Source organism: Scyliorhinus torazame, chromosome 30, assembly GCF_047496885.1.
Source record: "Scyliorhinus torazame isolate Kashiwa2021f chromosome 30, sScyTor2.1, whole genome shotgun sequence".
Lineage (NCBI taxonomy): Eukaryota > Metazoa > Chordata > Chondrichthyes > Carcharhiniformes > Scyliorhinidae > Scyliorhinus > Scyliorhinus torazame.
The window spans coordinates 29,848,911-29,872,819 of NC_092736.1; the positions used below are offsets into that span (position 1 = coordinate 29,848,911).

Here is a 23,909-nt window from a genome sequence, read left to right on the forward strand (position 1 = left end):
GATTAATCAGGTTGGGTCTGTGCTCCTTGGAGTTCAGAAGGATGAGAGGTGATATGATTGGAACATGTAACATTCTTAAGGGATCAGACAGGGTACATGTTGGGAGGATGTTTCCACTCATGGGAAAGTGTAGGACCAGAGGGCAGAGTCACAGAATAAGGGGGTGCTCATTTAAGATGGATTTGAAGAAGAATTTATTCTCTGAGTGGTGAGTCTTTGGAATTCTTTATCCCGGGGAGCTGTGCAGGTCGAGTCCTTGAGCATTTTCAAGGCCAAGATCAATAGGTTTTTAATCAGTTTGGGAATTAAGAGTTGCGGAGATAAGGCAGGAAAGTGGACTGAGCGAGTGTTAGATCAGCCATGGTCTTACTAAATAGCAGAGGAGGCTCGAAGGCCTAATCCTATTTCTTATGGTCTGTATTTTTGCTTCCTGCAACTTCCATGGTCGCGTTGGTATTCTCAAAGTTTTAGATCATTTGAACCAAAGAGCTTTCTTCACCCGAATCATAGAATCATAGAATTTACAGTGCAGAAGGAGGCCATTCGGCCCATCGAGTCTGCACCGGCTCTTGGAAAGAGCACCCTACCCAAGGTCCACACCTCCACCCTATCCCCACAACCCAGTAACCCCACCCAACACTAAGAGCAATTTTGGACACTAAGGGCAATTTATCACGGCCAATCCACCTAACCTGCACAACTTTGGACTGTGGGAGGAAACCGGAGCACCCGGAGGAAACCCACGCAGACACGGGGAGAACGTGCAGACTCCGCACAGACAGTGACCCAAGCCGGAATCGAACCTGGAACCCTGGAGCTGTGAAGCAATTGTGCTATCCACAATGCTGCCGTGAATGCATCATCTGGACCTCACAGTGTAAAGTCCCTTGTTTTATTTTCACAAAATTACCACATTCCTAAAATCTGTCAAGGTACATTCCATCCCAGTCCAAATGTGACATTATCTAAAGTGCATTACAGATCTTCCAGTACGGTTCAAAGGTTATCAGGGGTGGAGTGGAATGTAGAACTTGGAAACTCAAAAACAGATCAGCCATGATCATACTGAATAGCAGAGCAGGCTCGACGGGCCGAATGGGCCAACTTTGCATGCTGGTACATGAGGTGTCTCATTGCACCTACAACTACAGGTTAGATTTACCATGTCCATTTACGGGTGGCGGTGGGATAGTGGGAATTTTACCTGACTGGTACTCCAGAGACCCAGAGTGATGCTCTGGGGACCTGTGTTCGAATCCCCGCCATGGCAGATGGTGAAATTTGAATTCAGCAAAAGAATCTGGAATGATGATTAATGAAACGATTGTCGATTGTCGTCAAAACCCATCTGGTTCACTGATGTCCTTTGAGGGAAGGAAATCTGCCGTCCTTACCCGGTCTGGCCTACATGTGACTCCAGACCCCCACAGCGATGCGGATGACTCTTAACTGCCCCTCACTTTAAGGGCAAATAGGGATGGGTGGTAAATGCTGGCCCAGCCAACAACGCCCACACCCCATAAATCAAAATTCCTCTGTTGCGGACAATCTGAGGGATTTTACACAGTTCCCAGCTTCTCTATGGCAGGAGGGCCATAGTCCGTGGCCTTTCCCCATTCAGCCTTTACAGCGGCCGCCCCAGGTTTTGGCGTGTCCCCCAGCACGTATCCTGGACCGTGGAATGTGCCAGGCTGTAAGACCCGGGAAGCCAACAATTCCATGCACTGGAAGAGCAGCAAGAAGCAATCAGGGCCTCCAGGTAGCCTGTTTTCATGACGTGATTGTACTCCCTGCTCAGGTAAAACTGCCTTCATGATAAAGGAACAGAAAGGCAATACAAACAATTGGACAGTGTTACCATTTTCTGGATAGTGGAATCCGCTCATCAAAGATAGGGCCTCCCGGTGGTATGTATATCTTTCCTCATTCTCATGCCCCTCCCCCCTCCCATCCCGAACTCCCCCCAACCCCAGAAACCATCTTTCCTGAATCATTGGGTGGGATTTTTCTGGCCCCACCTGCCCCAGGACTGAAAGTCCCTGCCCGTGGTCAACGGACCTTTTCCTTGCCCGTCGAATTCTCCGCCCCGCCCGCGGCGATCCCCGTGACGGGCGGGACCAGAGGATTTAGGCCACTGTTTGAAAGAAAACTCTTTATTAACTCTCTTCTTAGCTTTGGAACACCTCAAGTCCCTTCTCACTCTTAAGTATAATTTCCCATCCCTGACAATGGCCGAGGCTGTGAGACTTTCACATTGTTCCTACGGTGGTGGCAAAGGATGCGCTGATGGTATGGTTTGTGATAACCGTTTGGATCTGTGAGGGGACTAATTATTTTCTTTTGTTGAAATTTACAGGAATGTAAGCTTCAAAACACAGCAAGGGAGTACAGTAAAATATTCGCAGCTGAAGCACGGGTGATTGAAGCCTTTGGCCCAGTCCCAGAGTGAGTGTTCCTGTGTGCTAATCCTTTCCGGATATTTGCTTTTCTGTCAGTCACTTGTTCCTCACACGGGTTTTCGTTTCCAGGGTAATTCCGCTGCACCTGCTCTATCGTCCCGCCAACAATATCCCTTATGCAACCATAGAGAAAGATCTGAATGGACAATTCGAAAAGTATTCAATGGAAGACAAGAGCAGGAATCTGTCAGCGTCTGAAATTGGGCAGAAGTGTCACACCTTTCAGCACTGGGTTTACCAATGGACGAACGGCAATTTGCTAATAACTGACTTACAAGGTAGGGTTAAAATTGCACTGGGCAGCAAGATTACTCGCTGAGTCCCTCTGCTGGGGAGCCTGTACCTAATGGCAGTGTGTTTGCGAATCATTCGAAAACCCACCACATATGAAACCCATGTAGATTCGTTGATGTTAGGGCATTGCAAAAACAGGCCGATCTTCAGAGAAATGTGGTGACAAATCCAGTGATCGCGCGCCTTCATGTAAATTCAAACAAGCTTACATTCCACCTGCTATGCAGAGCTATAAATACAGCATCATGCTCAATGCAGTCATCACTGGAATCTGCTTTACGACAGTGGAAAGGTAGGGTAATCAATGAGGCAGCTGCAGGGGAAGCAGAGGCAGTGGCGTAGTGGTATTGTCACTGGTCTCGTAAACCAGAGACCCAGGGTTCAAATCCCACCACGGCAGATGGTGCAATTTGAATCCAATAAAAAATCTGGAATTAAAAAAGTGACGATGACGATCGTAACAATCCAAGAGGTTCACTAATGTCATTTAGTGAAGGAAGTCTGCCGTCCTTACCTGGCCTACATATGACACCAGACCCACAGAAATGTGGTTGACTCTCAAGGGCAATTAGGCTGGATTCCTCGGACTGGCAGCGGGAGGCGCTGCCGCGGTCGCTGGCGGCGAAATTCTCTGTTCCCGCTGCTGCCAATGGGATTTCCCACGGCAACCCCCCCACCCTGCCGGATGCACCGATGAACAGCCAGAGAATTTCGGTCGACTAAGCAAAGTGATGGGCGATCTCATTGACAGCGCTACCACGCGGCACTTGCGCGGCATGAACCTGCTTGCTGGCGTTCAGTATGGGTTCCGCCAGGGCCACTTAACAAAAGAGCTAATTCCAGCCTTGGTCCAGACACCGACAAATGAGCTGTATTCAGGCGGTGAGGTAAGAACGGCTGTCCTTGGCTTCAAGGCAGCATTTGACCGAGTGTGGCATCAAGGAGCCCAGGACAACACTGCAGGGGTTCCCCAGGGTAGTTGTTGCCGCAAAGAGACAAGGTATGAAGGTGGCCAAACTCTGGATTATTGTGAAACACGATGAGAGGTTTATTAAGGGTTTTGCTCATCCAATCAGGATGGGGATCTGCTTAATGTCCGCGCGAACACTCTGCTGACGTTACCGGCTCCCAAGACAAAAACGGCTGGAGAATGGCCGGTTCCGTGGCCGCGCGTGTGCATGGCGACGACCTGCAGCGGTCGCACCGTAAAACATGGCACCGGCCATGAGCGGACTCGACCTGCCAAATACTGCCCCCCCCCGGCCACCCCCCACCAGTCCCCCAGCCCGCGCAGAAGCCCCTCCCCCCCCCCCCCCCCGGCCAGCAGCACGGCTCCCGGCCGACTGTGCCGCCGCCGGACACAGTCCGCACCCGCCACGCCGGGTTCCTGATCGCTGAGACCACGAGTGGACTCGGCCCTTCAGCGGCGGTGAATTGCGGAGGCCTTGGGCAATAGAGGGTCAGGCCCGCGAATGATATGCCAACGGTGCTCAAACACCGCGCGCGCGATGCATTTACGCCATTTTCAGGATGCCCGAGGACCCCCATTTGGCGTCAAACCGGCGCCGACCGCGCTTTTGCCATCGGAGGCTATTCTCCGCCCAATCGCGTTTTGCGATTTTGCCCGACGGTGAATCGCGCCCCTTGTTCCCAGAGCAACACGGTGGGAAGCACTGCTCAAAGTGAATAGTTTCATTGAGAAATGATGGAGCAAAAGAACATTTTGTTGGGAATGGCCAGCAATTTGGGAGAAGAGATGGATTGAGGATACTCTGAGACATCGAGGGAAGAATGGATCCTCCTCTGTAATAATCTGTCCCAAGGAGTCTTGTTAAATTATTTATAGTGGGCACATGCCAATCTGGCACAGCTGGGCGCTATGTTAAAAACATACCAAGCATCCTATTCACTGGCACCTCTTACGAATTTACCACTTCAGGGGCGGGATTCTCTGCAATCGGCGCAATGTCTGCCGACCGGCGCCAAAAGCGGCGCGAATCAGTCCGGCATCGCGCCGCCCCAAAGGTGCGGAATTCTGCTAACCACTGTGCAATTGTGCTAACCACTATGCTCCCGTGCTGTGTTACTGAGATCCCGGTGATTTGCGTGTTCTTCCGATTGTAATATCTGATAATTCTCAGAGAGTTGGTCGGCACAGTGGTTAGCACTGCTGCCTCACAGCACCAGGGACTGGCCTTGGGGCACTGTCTGCGTGGAGTTTGAACTTTCTCCCCGCGTCTGCGTGGGTTTCCTCCGGGTGCTCCGGTTTCCTCCCGCAGTCCGAACAAACCCTGCAATCCCCAGGGTAGAACAGCGCAGCCTTCTGGATCCTTCTGTTTGAATTAAAGGTGGCTGGCTGCTTTGCCTTAAAGCCACAGGTCCATTAAACACCCATGGATCAGAAACTTAACAGCAGAAATAAAAGAAAGGGGGAAGAAGGGAATAAACAGGAACAAAGAGGAAGGACCTTACCCGGTCAGGGATCAGGGGGTCAATAGTGGAAGTGTACCGACCTCCACGAGGGCATATGTGGTTCACACCTGTCCTCTCTCCAGAGTTTGAAAGTTCTTCAAAACAGCCTTCCCACATCGGTCCCCTTGCTCAAGGGTTTAATGGGAGCCACATTGATGGTCGCTGGTCTGGGGTAGGGACTGGGGGTGGCTTGAAAAACCAGATAATTGGAGATGCATCCTGGAGGATACCATTGACCAGACACTGGACTTGACTAGCAATGTAAATACAGTGGCTGTAAGAGCAGGTCAGAGTCTAGGGACCCTGCGGTGAGTAACTCACCTCCCGACTCCCTAAAGCCCATCTACCACCAACAAGGTACAAGTCAGGAGTGTGATGTAATGCTCCCCACTTGCCTGGATGAGTGCAGCTCCAACAACACGAGCAGCTCGACACCATCCAGGACAAAGCAGCCCCGCTTGATCGGCACCCCATCCACAAACATTCACTCCCTCCACCACTGCCGCACAGTAGCAGCCGTGTGTACCATCTACAAGATGCACTGCAGCAACTCACCAAGGCCCCTTAGGAAGCACCTTCCACACTCACGAGCACTGCCATCTAGAAGGGACAAGGGCAGCAGATACCTGGAAACACCAACGTTTGGTGGTTTCCCTCAAAGCCACTCACCATGCTGATTTGGAAATATATCGCTGTTCCTTCACTGTCGTGTCAAAGTCCTGGACCTCCCTTCCTAACAGCACTGTGGATGTACCTACACTTCAAGTACTGCAGTGGTTCAAGGAGGCATTTCACCACCGCCTTGTCAAGTGGCAATTGGGGATGGGCAATAAATGTTGGCCCAGCCATCGGCATCCAAATCCCTTGAATGAATTTTTAAAACATCCATTCTGATCCAACTGACATATGTGAATGGGATGCCCTCTCATTCAAGTGTGGTGACGTCAGTGCTGGAGGGCGTGACCCCAGGGTGGTCACCTGGGCCATGACCCCGGGAAATGGGAGTGTCTTGTTTATTTTCAAACAAATGTCACAGCCCATTAATCCATCTTCTTTTGTGTGTGTGTTCTTATCCACACAGGAGTGGGGCTGAAGCTCACGGACGTGCAGATTGTGACAACATCCAAAGGGTAGGTTCGGGTTGTGAGCGGTCCGGCTGGAAAACTGGGCTGCAATAGAATGGCACGTTTCATCTCGGGAAACTGAGTTAAATCCAGGCCAGAAATCCCCGCCCCCTTTCTCTGACACACGTAACAACGTTTGGAGCACCTCCAATATAATAAAATGCCTTAAGGTGCTTCAAGCAAAGTTTGACTTCTCGCCACACAAGGAACATAGAACATAGAACATTACATAGAACATAGAACATAGAACATTACATAGAACATAGAACATAGAACATTACAGCGCAGTACGGGCCCTTCGGCCCTCGATGTTGCGCCGACCTGTGAAACCACTCTAAAGCCCATCTACACTATTCCCTTATCGTCCATATGTCTGTCCAATGACCATTTGAATGCCCTTAGTGTTGGCGAGCCCACTACTGTTGCAGGCAGGGCATTCCACGCCCTTACTACTCTCTGAGTAAAGAACCTACCTCTGACATCTGTCCTATATCTATCTCCCCTCAATTTAAAGCTATGTCCCCTCGTGCTAGACATCACCATCCGAGGAAGAAGGCTCTCACTGTCCACCCAACCAATCCTCTGATCATCTTGTATGCCTCAATTAAGTCACCTCTTAACCTTCTTCTCTCTAACGAAAACAGCCTCAAGTCCCTCAGCCTTTCCTCATAAGATCTTCCCTCCATACCAGGCAATATTCTGGTAAATCTCCTCTGCACCCTTTCCAATGCTTCCACATCCTTCCTATAATGCGGCGACCAGAATTGCACGCAATACTCCAAATGCGGCCGCACCAGAGTGTTGTACAGCTGCAACATGACCTCATGAGGTCTCAGCTCAGGAGAGGCATTAGGACAGGTAATCGGGTAGAGAGGTGGAGAGCCTTAGGTCCCAGGCACTGCCACGAGATTGGGTGTACTCAAAATCTGAGATGCACGAAAAATTAAGATGTCACACGGGGGTTGTGGAGCTCGAGAAGATTACAGAGGTGTGTGGGGTGGGGGGCTTGGGGGTGATTGGGATAAGGCCATGGAGGAATATGAAAACAAGGATGCGAATTTTAAATTCAAACGAAATATAATGCAAATGAAGAGACGACTGATCTCAACCCATTTCCCCGCAGCATGGAGAACCCTAACCCCTGACCCCGAACTTTAAGCAAAACTCGGGTTCATAAACATTAGAGTCACTAACTAATCCAATACAACATTCAGGAGAAATTTATTTACGAGCCAATGGCTAGAATGAGAAACTTCAGTGCAGAAGGGGGCCATTCGGCCCCTTGAATCTGCATCAACCCTCTGAAAGAGCACCCTAGCTAGACCCACACACCCACCCTATGCCTGTAACCCCACCTGACCTGCACATTCCTGGACACTAAGGGCAATTTTATCATGGCCAATCCATCTATCCTGCACATCTTTGGACATGTGGGAGGAAACCGGAGCACCCGGAGGAAACCCACGCACACACGGGGGGGACGGACGTGCAGACTCCGCACACACAGCCACCCGAGGCCGGAATTGATGCCCGGGACAATGGCGCTGTGAGGCAGCTGCGCCGACCACTGTGCCACCGAGTTGGCATTTCAAATGGGAAAGAGCTGTGTAAGAGCAGTGTACATTTTGGAAATACGTAAGAGTTTGATTGATACTTGAAAGCAAAGATTGGCCAATGTTCTTTAGCATGATCTATCAGCCCAACAGCTGTGTGGTCCAAATGGCGAGCTTGTCTCCTCTTTGGATCACGAATGGCCCACAGTGTAATTGTAACATTTCTTTGGTTTCCATTGGATTTTGGCAAATTAATTTAGAGAGGCTACTGGAGGGGGGATTGAAAAGATTCACACAGGCGCGGATGACGTGTGAAGACGTGTTGTTTGGGAAGAGTAGGGGGTGCTTCACATGGTCACACTGACCTCCCAATGCTCTAACGACGGAAGCATTCCCTCCCATTCGCATGACGAACAAAGAAGCATTCACAGAATGATCATGAATATGTGAACTATTGATGACGAAAAGTCAATGTGTTAAATATATCGAAACACACGGAATGTACAGGCATTTTGTGCATTTCAATGTTCATGCTCCATGTGGGCCCTCCGGGTCCCTCTTAACACCCATAGCACCTTCTCTTCCATGAATTTATCAAGTTTCCTTATCAATGGATCCATGCTATTCGCCTTGAACCTACAAGTGGTGATAAATGGGCGGCACAGTGGTTAGCATTGCTGCCTCACAGCGGCAGGAACTCGAGGCCTTGGGTGGAGTTTGCACGTTCTCGCCGTGTGTGCGTGGGTTTCCTCCGGGTGCTCCGGTTTCCTCCCACAGTCCAAAGATGTGCGGGTTAGGTGGGGTTACGGGGGTAGGTCGGGGGAGTGGGCCTAGGAAGGGTGTTCTTTCAGAGGGTTGATGCAGGTTCAAGGGGCCGAATGGCCCCCTTCTGCACTGTAGGGATTCTGTGTCTACGTTTCTCATTCTAACCACTGTCTAGTAAATAAGTTTCTCCTGAATGTCGTATTGGATTGGTTAGTGACTCTAATATTTATGAACCCTAGTTTTACTTTCCTAGATGAGTAGAAACCTTCACCTATCTGGTCAAAATGTTTCGTAATCTCAAAGATCGCTATTGTGGGAGGTGGGGGAATATTCTCTTGATTTTCTTCCTCACAGCTTTGTGGACTTAAAATTCTACTCGGATTTCTTTGCAGGTATCAAGGACTGAGAGGGAACTGCGCGTCATCAGTTATCGAAGAGTTTGCCACTGCCCATCAGTGTAACCGTTACTGTGAGGCCCTGGGACTGAAAAGCATCGCGAGCCTCCAGCAGGCCAGGCCCAAAGCACCAAAGAGCCCGCTGATGACCAGGAAGGCCCACTCAACTCAGTCCAGTCCTCAGTCCCAGAGGAAGGGTCATTCCAGCCCTCAGATCCAACGGAAGGACCCTCAATCTAGCCCACTGGCCCATCGGAAAGGCTTGTCCAGCCCTCAGTCCCCTCGAAAGAGCGCCACGAGCCCAGTGGTGGCTCGCAAAGCAGGCGGCCCGGAGGACCACGGGCAACAGACCGTAAAACACAAAACTGTGGAGATCCCCACGTCTGTCAAACTGCGGTAAACACCCTGGCAAAATCGTTCAACCGGATTACGGCAGGGTATCGGGCACTTTGTACTTTGGCGAGCAACTGTTTAATGTGGAAAGATTTGAGTGAAGCGAGGGATACGAGAAACCAATGAGAGTTAAGTGTCATCGGCAATAATGTCCCCGGGTTAATGTCCGCAGGGCACGTGGTAGCTTTTAAAATTACAAGTCAGATCTTGGGGTGGGTGACATTGAGTAACAGAGGGTTCCAATGGGTGGTTCTGAAGATGCATTAAACGTGCATCAACGGAACCCTGAGATTTCCTCTTGAACCCGCCGCCTGCGTTTTACCATTCTTTATATCGGCGTAGAACTTTGTCTTGGGGGAGTGGTGCGTAACAGGTCATTCCGTTAAACGCAACACTTGATATCCGGCTCCGTTGCAAACAGTGGAATTAAATATCAGGGACCTCACCACCTGAGATGAAATTCTAGGCCGTAGTGTATGATTTATTTGTGTTTTTCGATTGGCTTTTGAGTTTGAGGCAGGGGAAGAGCCTCTACTGCAGGCATGCCGAGGTAGCAAGACATGGGTGAAAGAGCGTTAAAGACAAGCGAGGCTCAGGTACTCTGGGCCTCATCATGGGCTCTTCAGTGTGATGAGTAGTTTTCCTTTGGTAGCAGATTACGGGTAAGTAAACAATTCGGTGTATATTATAATTAGCTGGATGGAAGATTACCTGGGACCATTATTGGGAGATTGACACAAGTTTTGTATCGTTTTAAGGACAAATCTTCAAAATGCTGGTATCAGTTTGGTTTGCGTTTTTTTTTTGCGATGGCTGAAGAATTCAGCTCTGTTGAGAGACGGCTCTTAGCGAATAATGCAGAAGGTTTACCAAGGTTATTAGTCGGCTGTGTCGAGGCTGATTATAACTCACTAATCTGGATGAATCTGCAGCTGAAAAGCCAATCTTGACCGATGCCATGTGTACGAGGTAATGGATCTCTTCCCCGAATACTCTTGCTTTTGGATCATTGAGTCCCATTTTTCCTCAATTGCATTTTCAGCTCCGACCTCGCCATCACGAAATTCTTTCTTTTTGTTTTTTTGCTGTGTAACTGAATTCAATTGGGGAGGATTGTGACTGCGTAATGAATTCCTCCTGGATTTCTGTCTGTCTATTTGGGTGAAATGGAAGATTGGGCGTGATGTGCGAACAGGGCGTATTCCTCTCTGTCTGATTCCTCTCTGCGTTGCCGTCATGTTAAACAGATGGGACAAGAGTAACCGCAGGCCCCTGTGTTCTCGCCCTCACCGGGGCCTGAACCCAGGGCCCTCTGAGGACTGAGAGGGCGGTCGTTAGGTTGGCGGCCGACCGGCTAATTCGACCTGGGTGAGAAATTGGGCCAATGGAGCCACTGTTTCTAGCGGCTGTGAGTTCCCTTTGAGCTCCAAAATGGCACCTGTGAGAACTTATTGGGCGAATCAGGCCCGTGCGCCGCACTGATGAGGGCTTCAGAGTAGGCGTTTTGAAGTGTCTGCCACGAGTATGTAGAGCAGGCATGTTATGATGTTGATCAGCCTGTGATACCGATTTGAGATCCAGGTGCCATTTTGAAGCTCAGCAGCCCCCAGCTAACACCCTCTCTTAACCTTGTACACACTTAGCAACAGGAAGGACCCCTCTACCACCCCTCCCCCCACCAAAGCTATTTAAAGGGATCATCAACTGCTTATAGGTTAATTGCTGATTGATTTCCTTTGGCTTCTCTTACTGTGATTCTACAAGTATCTGGTGCTACTGAGGCTGGTTGCAAGGTGTAAGAGCGAGCGGGTAGGGGTGTCGGCAGGCGCTGAAGGAAGCCTTGATGGCTTCAAGGCTTCTGCATGGTATGGACCCGCGAGTAGGCGTTCCCCTTGGAATAGCACAGGACTGGGAAAATTAACAGAGGCCACGCACAACAGGACAAAATGCTGGAAGAGGGAGGAGGGGCAAGGGGGGCTCACAGAAACCATGTCCGCCCAGAGAGCAATCCTCCTACCTGATCTTTATCAAGGAACAATGTGCACTTGATTCTGACCATCCTCGCTGAAATATGCCACCTGCTGCTGTAGCCACAACTGTGACCATAAAGCAAGGACAGCATCGCCAGTGAGCAGGACAGGTGGTTCTGACGAATGTGATATAAAATAGTTACTTTAGAGATATTAGTTAATGTAATGTAGAAATAAGCCACTTTGATTCTGGCAGATAGAGACAAAGGGATTTGAGACCGCATGGAAAAAGCAAGAAGAGGTGTGTCTATGAGAGTGATGCTGCATTGATAGGGGCCAGAGAAAGGGATTGGAAGTGAGCCAATCAGAATAGATCAAACAGGTCAGGAGGGATATAGGCTGACCTATGGGCGTCGAGTATGTGAAACTTGATACCATTTGAATTGATTTGCAGAGATCCCTTTGTCTCTTTGTTCATTCGCTTTCTGGGATGTAGGAGACTGGATGTCTCTTATGTTTCTGTGAGATGAATTAAGCTTGCAAGCTAAATAAAATAACTTCTTTTTACGTGCGAATCCAACTCGACTTTTATTGAGGCCGGACTGACGGAGAAAGAAATTTGGGAATCAACAGTTCTGTCGATCAACTTTTATGCATCTGACTCCATCCAGGTTGGAGTTGGAGGTATTTGCAACACCTCACAGTTTGCTGGCCATGGTTGAGGCAGAGTAACTGAAGCTTTCCATTCAATGAGCACTGACTACACACCTCAATCTGCCTTGCCAGGGACAAGCGGGTGAAGAAAGTGCATGGTTTTGCAGGCGTCCTGATGGGTGCCGTTAGTCAACATCACTTGGCAGACACTGGGCACTGCATGCCAACTATACTGGGACTGAAATGTCCAGCTGGTGTATGGCCACACATAGAGAATCATGCAAGTCAGCACTCAATATCCTGGCCGCTGGCATGATGCCTTCATTCCCTGGCAGTCCACTGTGTCCATTGAACCACCATGCCAACTGGGTGATGCGGGTGACTGCTGATGACATGTTGCACAACGCATTGCAAATGCTTAGCCTGCGTACAGTACAGCTCTGCTGCCACACCACATGTGATGGCGCAGAGCATCAGCAGGTTGAAACAACACTCCGCCACCCCAAACCCTCTCCAGGGGGGTCTGCGGGGCTCACCAAGGTGGGCGCCAGGCTACGTGGTGGCCTGCTGTGTGCCGCCCAACCTCGCCATCACGTCGGACCAGCCCTTGCCACACGCTGTGCGGCAAGTGGCTGGGGGGCCAGAACACGAGGAGGAGAGGCTACCCAGGTTGTCCATGAAAAACCCATCCGAGCGCGACACCCATAACCACATCCCCTGGTCCCCATTCACCAACAGCCCCACACTCACCGTCACTGCTTGGCCACAATATCAAAATATAGTTCAGCACAAAATAAACATTCCAAACCAAATTTACAAATGGAACCATGTCACCTTGCGTAGAAACGCCAACCTATCACCCTTGTTTATTCTCTGAGTAGCTGTCTTCTGTATACGTTGCCTTCCCCCAGTGTTCCCGCACAGTGCTACCCCACTGGCTGTAGCATGGCTGGTGAGACGCTGCTGATTTTCACTGGCGGAGCCTGTAGATGTTGTCGAAGGGTGACCTCTGGGCCAGGTCAGACCTTGAGCCCACCTGCGAGGCCATTGAACTCCTTGCGGCACTGGATCAGATCCTCCGGGCTTGGCCAGCCGAGAGAGCGTCTGGAGGGATTCGTATCCCCCCACCCCCCCCCACCCCTCCCATCCCCGTGGATACAGGAGATGTCTCCTGCTTCCCACTTCCTTCAGCAAGGCCTCCTGCTCAGTATCCAAGCAACTCTCTCCAGCGCTGAGCCACTCCCTAATACTTCCCGGGTCAGATTCACTTCCCGCACAACTCGGCTGCAATACACCTCCTGTCTAAATGGCGCAGGCTTACAATATTGACGCCCAGCTCATACGTCCATCCAGTGAACAGCGAGGTCAATCCTGGTTGCACACTGAAATGCTTCAACATATTGCAGCGAGGGTTCCACAGGGATCAGTGTTGGGACCTTTGCTCTTTGTAGTATATATAAATGATTTGGAGGAGAATGTAACTGGTCTGATTAGTAAGTTTGCAGACGACACAAAGGTTGGTGGAATTGCGGATAGCGATGAGGACTGTCGGAGGATACAGCAGGATTTAGATTGTCTGGAGACTTGGGCGGAGAGATGGCAGATGGAGTTTAATCCGGACAAATGTGAGGTAATGCATTTTGGAAGGTCTAATGCAGGTAGGGAATATACAGTGAATGGTAGAACCCTCAAGAGTATTGAAAGTCAAAGAGATCTAGGAGTACAGGTCCACAGGTCACTGAAAGGGGCAACACAGGTGGAGAAGGTAGTCAAGAAGGCATACGCATGCTTGCCTTCATTGGCCGGGGCATTGAGTATAGGAATTGGCAAGTCATGTTGCAGCTGTATAGAACCTTACTTAGGCCACACTTGGAGTATAGTGTTCAATTCTGGTCGCCACACTACCAGAAGGATGTGGAGGCTTTAGAGAGGGTGCAGAAGAGATTTACCAGAATGTTGCCTGGTATGGAGGGCATTAGCTATGAGGAGCGGTTGAATAAACTCGGTTTGTTCTCACTGGAACGAAGGAGGTTGAGGGGCGACCTGATAGAGGTCTACAAAATTATGAGGGGCATAGACAGAGTGGATAGTCAGAGGCTTTTCCCCGGGGTAGAGGGGTCAATTACTAGGGGGCATAGGTTTAAGTTGAGAGGGGCAAGGTTTAGAGTAGATGTACGAGGCAAGTTTTTTACGCAGAGGGTAGTGGGTGCCTGGAACTCGCTACCGGAGGAGGTGGTGGAAGCAGGGACGATAGTGACATTTAAGGGGCATCTTGACAAATACATGAATAGGATGGGAATAGAGGGATTCGGACCCAGGAAGTGTAGAAGATTGTAGTTTAGTCGGGCAGCATGGTCGGCACGGGCTTGGAGGGCCGAAGGGCCTGTTCCTGTGCTGTACATTTCTTTGTTCTTTGTTGTTCTTTGAGGGGGCACAGGGTAATCATGTTTTCAGAGACTATGCAATTTAGCCTCCAATTAAACCACCACCCAGGGATCAGCAATCCACAGTACAAACTTGAACCAACAAACACCAAATGAATCATCCATTCAAATTTTTATCGCAAGATTTTGGATGGGCTATTTAATCCACCTTGGCTTAGGCCTTCAGAGTAGAATTCCTACATTTGGGCGGTACGGTGGCACAATGGTTAGCACTGCTGCCTCACAGCGCCAAGGACCCGGATTCAATTCCGATCTCGGGTCACTATCTGCGCGATCTGCACTTTCTCCCCGTGTGTGCGTGGGTTTCCTCCGGGTGCTCCGGTTTCCTCCCACAGTCCAAAGATGTGCAGGTTAGGTGAATTGGCCATGATAAAATTGCCGCTTAATGTCCAAAAGGTTAGGTGGGGTTCGGGGTTAAAGGGATGGGGTGGGGGGGGCGGCACGGTGACGCAGTGGTTGGCGTTGCTGCCTCGCGGCGCCGGGGTCCCAGGTTCGATTCCAGCTCTCTGTGTGGAGTTTGCACGTTCTATCCCGTGTCTGCGTGAGTTTCCCCTTGATTGGGAAGAATGAATTGGATACTCTTTAAAAAAAAAAGGGATGGGGCGGGGTAGTGGGCCTTGTTGGGGTGGGGGGGGGTGCTCCGTCGGAGAGTCGGTGCAGATTTGATGGGCCGAATGGCCTCCTTCTGCACTGTCGGGATTCCCAGAGCCATTGACTCCTCATGTGAAGGTCTCTGGGTTATGGGGAGGGGGGAGTACGCCTAGTAGGATGTTCCTTCAGAGGGTCAGTGTAGACTTGATGGGCCGAAAGGCCCCCTTCTGCATTGTAGGGATTTCTATGATACTATTTCTTTGCGATATGTAATTATAAGGACATCAACTGCAGCCTGTAACTCTAGCGCTGGGGCGATCTGGGCAAGACTTGAAAGGCTTCACTGTAGAGGCTGAGTTCAAAACCGTTTCGTCAAGAAGGGAGGCAGGTGGGGTTGAAAGTACGGGGTCCCCAGATTGGGCGAGGAGAAGAAGGTGGCAGCAGTTGGCTCAGACACTGCTCTAGGCTAGCAGGCCAGAGACGCGCTCTGTGTTCACAGTCTCAATTATAGTTAGTGAGAGAAGCTGTTTGTGCTGTGCATTAGCAAACGCAGAGTACAGACCAGCGAGGGAGGTGACCGATGGTAGAATGCTTTAGGAGAGAGAAGGGAGAAATGGGGGGAATGTGGTAATCACCACTGTTGTATATATTAGGAGATGTGTGGTAAGGCCCTGTACTACAGGTACGGGGATGGCCCCTGCCTGCTGGCTCCGCCCAGTAGGTGGAGTATAAATATGAGTGCTCCCCGTACAGCAGCCATTTCGCCAGCTGCTGTGGGAGGCCACACATCTTAGTGTAATAAAGCCTCAGTTGTATTCAACTCTCGTCTTTGTGCAATTGATCGTGCCTCAACTATGGGTCAAAGGACACTTGAGTTATTTGGGGCAGGAGGTGGTAGGAGTGAGAGGAAAATTGTGAGGGCCTGGTATTCGGAGCAGAGGAGGGCAGGAATACTCCGGTGAAAGTTTGGGAGGGAGTGAAAATATTTTTTCTTTTTCATTCTTTCCTGGAATGTGGGTTCCACTGCAAAGGCCAGCATTTGTTACCCATCCCTAATTGCCCTTGAACTGAACATTTCAGAGGATAGGTATGAGTTGACCACGTTGCTGTAGGTCTGGAGTCACATGTAGGCCAGACCAGGTAAGGACGGCAGATTTCCTTCCCTGAAGGACATTAGTGACCCTGATGGGTCTTTACAACAATCAATGATAATTTTGTGGTCACCATTACAGAGATTGGCTTTATATTCCATTTGGGCAGCACGGCAGCACAGTGGTTAGCACGGTTGCTTCACAGCGCCAGGGTCCCAGGTTCGATTCCCAGGTTGGGCTGTCTGTGCGGAGTCTGCACATCCTCCCCGTGTGTGCGTGGGTTTCCTCCGGGTGCTCCGGTTCCCTCCCACAGTCCAAAGACGTGCAGGTTAGGTGGATTGGCCGTGATAAATTGCCCTACTGTCCAAAAAGGGTTGAGTGGGGTTACTGGGATAGGGTGGAGGTATGGGAATTAAGTGGGCCAGAGCAGACTCGATGGGACGAATGGCTCCTGCACTGTAAATTCTATGTTCCATTTATTGATTGAATTTAAATTCCAGCAGCTGCCGTGGTGGGATTTGAACCCGTGTCCACAGAGAATTAGACTGGGCCTCGGGATTACTCGTGACATGACCACAATGCCACCATCACTGTGCTCTCAGCTCTGGATATGGGGGGAGCCTTGTTAAACATTTTTCTAATTTAAAATCTGGCACCACCTAATATACACCCCTGACCCAAAAGCCATCTCCCCATCCCCCAAAGCCCCATTGCCTCATGCCCCTTCCACCTCCCCTAACCCTCCCCTCTCCCCCCATCTTACCCAACCCCCTGTCGCCAACTTTCTGATATTCGCTCTGTCCAGGCAATGAAGATCAGCAGGTTTACCCCAAGGTGTTTAATATTTTGTGATCAGGGGGCTTAATCAGCAAGGTTCGAGGGATGAATACAATTCATTTATGCTGGAGATTGTTCCCCTTCAAGCAGAGGGGGTTAAGGGGTTATTCAAAATGATGAGGGGTGGGGAGGTGGGCTTTGACAGAGGAACTTTCAATGGACAATTAAATATGTGCTCGAAAGTGTGGCTGAATTGGACAGCTTATTCGAAGTGCCATCACAGCAGGCTGAATGGCCTCCTTCTTGAAAGTCACCATAGTCCCAGATGACCATAGGCTGCTTTCCCCTTTGAGGGGGAGAGCTGGCTGGTGGTGATTTAACCTGAGGGTCAGCACACCTCAGTCTTCATGAATAACCTCAGCCGGTGCGGGAATTGAACCCGCGGCTGCTGGGCTCGCACCGCATACGTGAACCAGCTGCCTAGCCGACTGAGCTAAACTGGTACCCGTAAGACCCCACGCTTCTCATCACCCTCAGATATTCAGAGAATGTTTGAAAATGAGGCTAGGTGTGGGATGAAGAAAAACACACCCTCTTCACGTTTGTCTGCTGTGACAATTGACTGCTCCCTGATCAATGCAACTGTATGTTACATTAATACTGTTTAGACATTTCCTGTTCAACTGTAACTACAACCTGGTGGAACCCCTTTTATATCTGTATAAAATATTCAAATTACGTGAACACAATGTCATGACGAGGAGCTTCATTATCTGAAGAATTAAATTTCACCCGGACTTGAGAATGTTTCACTGTTTGGGAGTTTATTTCTCGAGGAGAACTCTGCTCGAAATTTTAATCTTTTGGCGTAAAATTCTAAAAGACGAGTCATTAAAAAGGGTGTTTCATTGTAAGGATGTTATTTTGACAGAAGCTTGATTTTCAGTGCATTGACTATTGATAATTATGGTACTGAGGTTAATATGCACGTCCCTCAAACTCAAGTCTTTTCAAATTCACATCACTGTATATCTCACTAAGAGAAAATAAATGAAATATTGTCCAACTGAATTTGCGATTCGTTACATTTTTCTTTCAGTTTGAAAATAAGTAATTGCACGTCCAAACCAGCTTCGCTCTGCCGCAATTCATTCGAGGAGCAAAAGAAGAACAACGTGTAACAAACTCGTTCCAGGCCACGCTCCCGTGGCCACATGTCCGTCCTTGGCCTGCTGCAATGTTCCAGTGAAGCCCAGCGCAAACTGGAGGAACAGCTCCTCATCTTCCCAATAGGCACGGTACAGCCTTCCGGACTTAACATAGACTTCAACAACTTCAGACTGTGAACTCCCTCCTCCACCTTGACCCCTTTTTTTGGGTAATCACATTTTTCAGTCCCAACCCACCCCCTCCCCCACGGGGCCACCTGTCACTTGTTCTTACGTTTTGCTTTCACGGATCACTGATCCTTGTCCTGCTGTTAGAACATTCTGCTAACTTAACTTTACGCCGTTATCAACACATTCTTTAGTCTTTAACACGACTGGTTTAGCACAGTGGGCTAAACAACTGGCTTGTAATGCAGAATAAGGCCAGCAGCGCGGGTTCAATTCCCGTACCGGCCTCCCCGATCAGGCGCCGGAATGTGGCGACTAGGGGCTTTTCACAGTAACTTCATTGAAGCCTACTTGTGCCAGTAAGCGATTATTATGAAGGCTGGTTTAGCACAGGGCTAAATAGCTGGCTTTTAAAGCAGACCAAGGCAGGCCAGCAGCGCGGTTCAATTCCCGTACCAGCCTCCACCGGAATGTGGCGACTAGGGGCTTTTCATAGTAACTTCATTTGAAACCTACTTGTGATAATAAGCGATTTTCATTTCATTCCATTTCATTTCAACTTTGCCTTGTGCCCATAGCACCTTTGTCTAATCACCCCGAGCTCCCACCTATCCTTGTCCTATTTTGCTCCACCTGCTCCACCCCCTCTTCAGCAATATAAAATCCATCACATTTCTCCCTCTCTTCAGCTCTGAAGAAGAGTCATGAGGACCGAGAAGCATTACCTCTCTCTCTCCACAGATGCTTGCCAGACCCACTGATCTTACAGCCTTTTGGGTTTTTAGTCCCAGGTTCGACTGTCCCCATGTTCTCTCCGTCCCTCAATGCTCACTCTCCAAATTCCTTCCCCGAGCCACCTTTCTTCCATGCCTCACGTGAGCAATCTTTAAAGCCAACACAGCTCTCCAGTAACGGAAACTGTGCTGATTAGCGTTTGAAAGCTGTTTTGAGTCAATGTCCCAACAGCTACGTCGGTTCGGTGCGAGTCCTGGTGGGGCAGAGTGGGCCGGCTGTCTTTCCTTTCGCACTAATGTCCAGCACTTCCACTAGTCTGTATGCAACGGACCAATCCCCATTATTATTCATCAAAGCAAATTACTGCAGTGGCTGTAGTCGGAAACCAAAACAGGAAATACTGGACAATCCCAGCAGGTCTGACAGAATTATTATAATGCTGTCAGACCCAATTATTATTCACTTCAGAGAGAGACTTGCATTTATGTAACACTGCACATAACCCTGGGGGTGCCCCAAAGTGTTTTACAATTAACGAGGAATTTTTAGAAGTGTAGTCACTGATATAACACATAAAACAGTGCAGGCAATGTTCTCCAAGGCACCAGGGAGAACTCCACTATTCTTTTTGAGAATAGTGCGATTGGGTCTTTTGCACACACCTCAGGGAGCAGGCAGGGCCTTAGCTTACCTGGAAGGCGCTACCTCCGACAGTGCAGCACTCTCTCCGCGCTGCACCACGTTGTCAGCCTGGGGTTTTGTGACCAAGTCTCTGGAGGGGTCTGTGGACCACAGTCTTCTGACCCAGCAGCGGGAATCCTACCGATCGAGCCAAGAGTAGCTTGTAAAAACAACCCCCACCCAAACCAACATAGAAACATAGAAAAAATACAGAACAGGACAGGCCCTTCAGCCCACGATGTTGTGCCGAACTTTTATCCTAGATTAAGAACAAATTAATCTACACCCCAGCAATCTACCGTAATCCATGTACCTATCCAATAGCCGCTTGAAGGTCCCTAATGTTTCCGACTCAACTACTTCCACAGGCAGTGCATTCCATGCTCCCACTACTCTCTGGGTAAAGAACCTACCTCTGACATCCCCCCCTATATCTTCCACCATTCACCTTAAATTTATGTACCCTTGTAATGGTTTGTTCCACCCGGGGAAAAAGTCTCTGACTGGCTACTCTATCTATTCCCCATATCATCTTATAAACCTCTATCAAGTCACCCCTCATCCTTCTCCGTTCTAGTGAGAAAAGGCCTAGCACCCTCAACCTTTCCTCGTAAGATCTACTCTCCATTCCAGGCAACATCCTGGTAAATCTCCTTTGCACCTTTTACAAAGCTTCCACATCCTTCCTAAAATGAGGCGAACAGAACTGTACACAGTACTCCAAATGTGGCCTTACCAAGGTTTTGTACAGCTGCATCATCACCTCACGGCTCTTAAATTCAATCCCTCTGCTAATGAACACTAGCACACCATAGGCCTTCTTCACAGCTCTATCCACTTGAGGGGCAACTTCCAAAGATGTATGAACATAGACCCCAAGATCTCTCTGCTCCTCCACATTGCCAAGAACTCTACCGTTAACCCTGTATTCCACATTCATATTTGTCCTTCCAAAATGGACAACCTCACACTTTTCAGGGTTAAACTCCATCTGCCACTTCTCAGCCCAGCTCTGCATCCTATCTATGTCTCTTTGCAGCCGACAACAGCCCTCCTCACTATCCACAACTCCACCAATCTTCGTATCGTCTGCAAATTTACTGACCCACCCTTCAACTCCCTCATTCCAAGTCATTAATGAAAATCACAAACAGCAGAGGACCCAGAACTGATCCCTGCGGTACGCCACTGGTAACTGGGCTCCAGGCTGAATATTTGCCATCCACCACCACTCTCTGACTTCTATCGGTTAGCCAGTTCGTTATCCAACTGGCCAAATTTCCCACTATCCCATGCCTCCTTACTTTCTGCATAAGCCTACCATGGGGAACCTTATCAAATGCCTTACTAAAATCCATGTACACTACATCCACTGCTTTACCTTCAACCACATGCTTGGTCATCTCCTCAAAGAATTCAATAAGACTTGTGAGGCAAGACCTACCCCTCACAAATCCGTGCTGACTATCCCTAATCAAGCAGTGTCGTTCCAGATGCTCAGAAATCCTATCCCTCCGTACCCTTTCCATTACTTTGCCTACCACCGAAGTAAGACCAACTGGCCTGTAATTCCCAGGGTTATTCCTATTCCCTTTTTTGAACAGGGGCATGACATTCGCCACTCTCCAATCCCCTGGTACCACCTCTGTTGACAGTGAGGATGAAAAGATTATTGCCAACGGCTCTGCAATTTCATCTCTTGCTTCCCATAGAATCCTTGGATATATCCCGTCAGGCCCAGGGGACTTGGCTATCCTCAAGTTTTTCAAAATGCCCAACACATCTTCCTTCCTAACAAGTATCTCCTCGAGCTTATCAGTCTGTTTCACACTGTCTTCTCCAACAATATGGCCCCTCTCATTCGTAAATACTGAAGAAAAGTACTCGTTCAAGACTTCTCCTAACTCTTCAGACTCAATACACAATCTCCCGCTACTGTCTTTGATCGGACTTACCCTCGCTCTAGTCATTCTTATATTTCTAACATGTGTAAAAGGCCTTGGGGTTTTCCTTGATCCTACCCGCCAAAGATTTTTCATGCCCTCTCTTAGCTCTCCTAATCCCTTTCTTCAGTTCCCTCCTGGCTATCTTGTATCCCTCCAGCGCCCTGTCTGAACCTTGTTTCCTCAGCCTTACATAAGTATCGTTCTTCCTCTTAACAAGACATTCAACCTCTCTTGTCAACCATGGTTCCCTCACTTGACCATCTCTTCCCTGCCTGACAGGGACATACATATCAAGGACACGTGGTACCTGTTCCTTTAACAAGTTCCACATTTCAATTGTGTCCTTCCCTGACAGGCTATGTTCCCAACTTATGCACTTCAGTTCTTGTCTGACAGCATCGTATTTACCCTTCCCCCAATTGTAAACGTTGCCCTGTTGCACACACCTATCCCTCTCCATTACTAAAGTGAAAGTCACAGAATTGTGGTCACTATCTCCAAAATGTTCCCCCACTAACAAATCTATCACTTGCCCTCATTCATTACCAAGTACCAAATCCAATATGGCCTCCCCTCTGGTCAGACAATCTACATACTGTGTTAGAAAAGCTTCCTTAACACACTGCACAAACACCACCCCATCCAAACTATTTGATCTAAGGAGTTTCCACTCAATATTTGGGAAGTTGAAGTCACCCATGACTACTACCCTATGACTTCTGCACCTTTCCAAAATCTGTTTCCCAATCTGTTCCTCCACATCTCTGCTACTATTGAGGGGCCTATAGAAAACTCCTAACAAGGTGATTGCTCCTTTCCTATTTCTGACTTCAACCCATACTACCTCAGTAGGCAGATCCTCCTCGAACTGCCTTTCTACAGCTGTTATACTATCTCTAATTAACAATGCAACCACCCCCCCACCTCTTTTACCACCCTCACTAATCTTATTGAAACATCCATAACCAGGGACCTCCAACAACCATTCCTGCCCCTCTTCTATCCAAGTTTCCGTGATGGCCACCACATCGTAGTCCCAAGTACCGATCCATGCCTTACGTTCACCCATCTTATTCCTGATGCTTCTTGCGTTGAAGTATACACACTTCAACCCATCTCCGTACCTGCAAGTACTCTCCTTTGTCAGTGTTCCCTTCCCCACTGCCTCATTACACACTTTGGCGTCCTGAATATCGACTACCTTAGTTGCTGGACTACAAATCCGGTGCCAAATTAGTTTAAACCCTCCCGAAGAGTACTAGAAAACCTCCCTCCCAGGATATTGGTGCCCCTCTGGTTCAGATGCAATCCATCCTGCTTGTACAGGTCCCACCTTCCCCAGAATGCGCTCCAATTATCCAAATACCTGAAGCCCTCCCTCCTACACCATTCCTGTAGCCACGTGTTCAACTGCACTCTCTCCCTATTCCGAGCCTCGCTATCAAACCAGAGATGACAACTCTGTCTGTCCTGGCTTTTAACCTCCAGCCTAACTCCCTAAACACGTTTATTACCTCCACACCCCTTTTCCTACCTATGTCGTTGGTACCAATGTGCACCACGACTTCTGGCTGCTCCCCCTCCCCCTTAAGGATCCTGAAGACACGATCCGAGACATCCCTGGCCCTGGCACCCGGGAGGCAACAAACCTTCCGGGAGTCTCGCTCACCCCCCCCCCCCCCCCGCCCTAAATCCAATCTTGATTCGAGGCAACTGTTCTGGTTTTTCTTTATAACACTCTGCTAAGGATTAACTGCATATTAAGGCTCTCTGGCCTTCTAAGTGAGTCAACAGTGTTTTGCTGCTGGCTCTTTTCTCGTTAAATGTGGCTCCAGGTTTTTCTGTCACAAAGCTCCGGTTTGTTATTTGTGTGGATCTTCTGCCTGGGTTGAAGTCAGAGCGACGAGGCAAATCAAGTGAAGTGGCCACTTTTGGAGATGCTTCGTTAACGCTCCGGCAGTTTTAGGTATCGGGGAGGCAGTGGCATAGTGGTATTGCCACTGGACTGGTAATCCGGAGACCCAGGCTAATGACCTGGGGACCTGGGTTCGAAGCCCATCGCGGCAGGTGATGGAATTTAAAGCTCCATAAAATACCTGTAATCAGCGGTGGGATTCTCCGACGCTCCGCACCGAAATTGCGCTCGGCGCGGGGGGCAGAGAATAACCCAAAATAGGCTCCCACGCCGGCACGCGATTCTCCGGAGAATTGCCGCCAGTCACGCCGGT

At 49.3% G+C, this 23,909-nt stretch overlaps 1 protein-coding gene across 1 annotated transcript in view; it reads left to right on the forward strand.

The window, feature by feature from the left end:
* The window catches only part of alpk3a (alpha-kinase 3a), a 100,314-nt gene extending 85,358 nt beyond the window's left edge, over positions 1-14,956 (forward strand). The window contains exons 11-14 of the mRNA XM_072493084.1: positions 2,357-2,445; positions 2,529-2,737; positions 6,307-6,355; positions 9,060-14,956. Of these exons, the coding sequence (XP_072349185.1) occupies positions 2,357-2,445; positions 2,529-2,737; positions 6,307-6,355; positions 9,060-9,462 (750 nt within the window). The 3' untranslated portion in view covers positions 9,463-14,956. The remainder of the gene's footprint in view (positions 1-2,356; positions 2,446-2,528; positions 2,738-6,306; positions 6,356-9,059) is intronic.
* Positions 14,957-23,909: the final 8,953 nt, after the last annotated feature.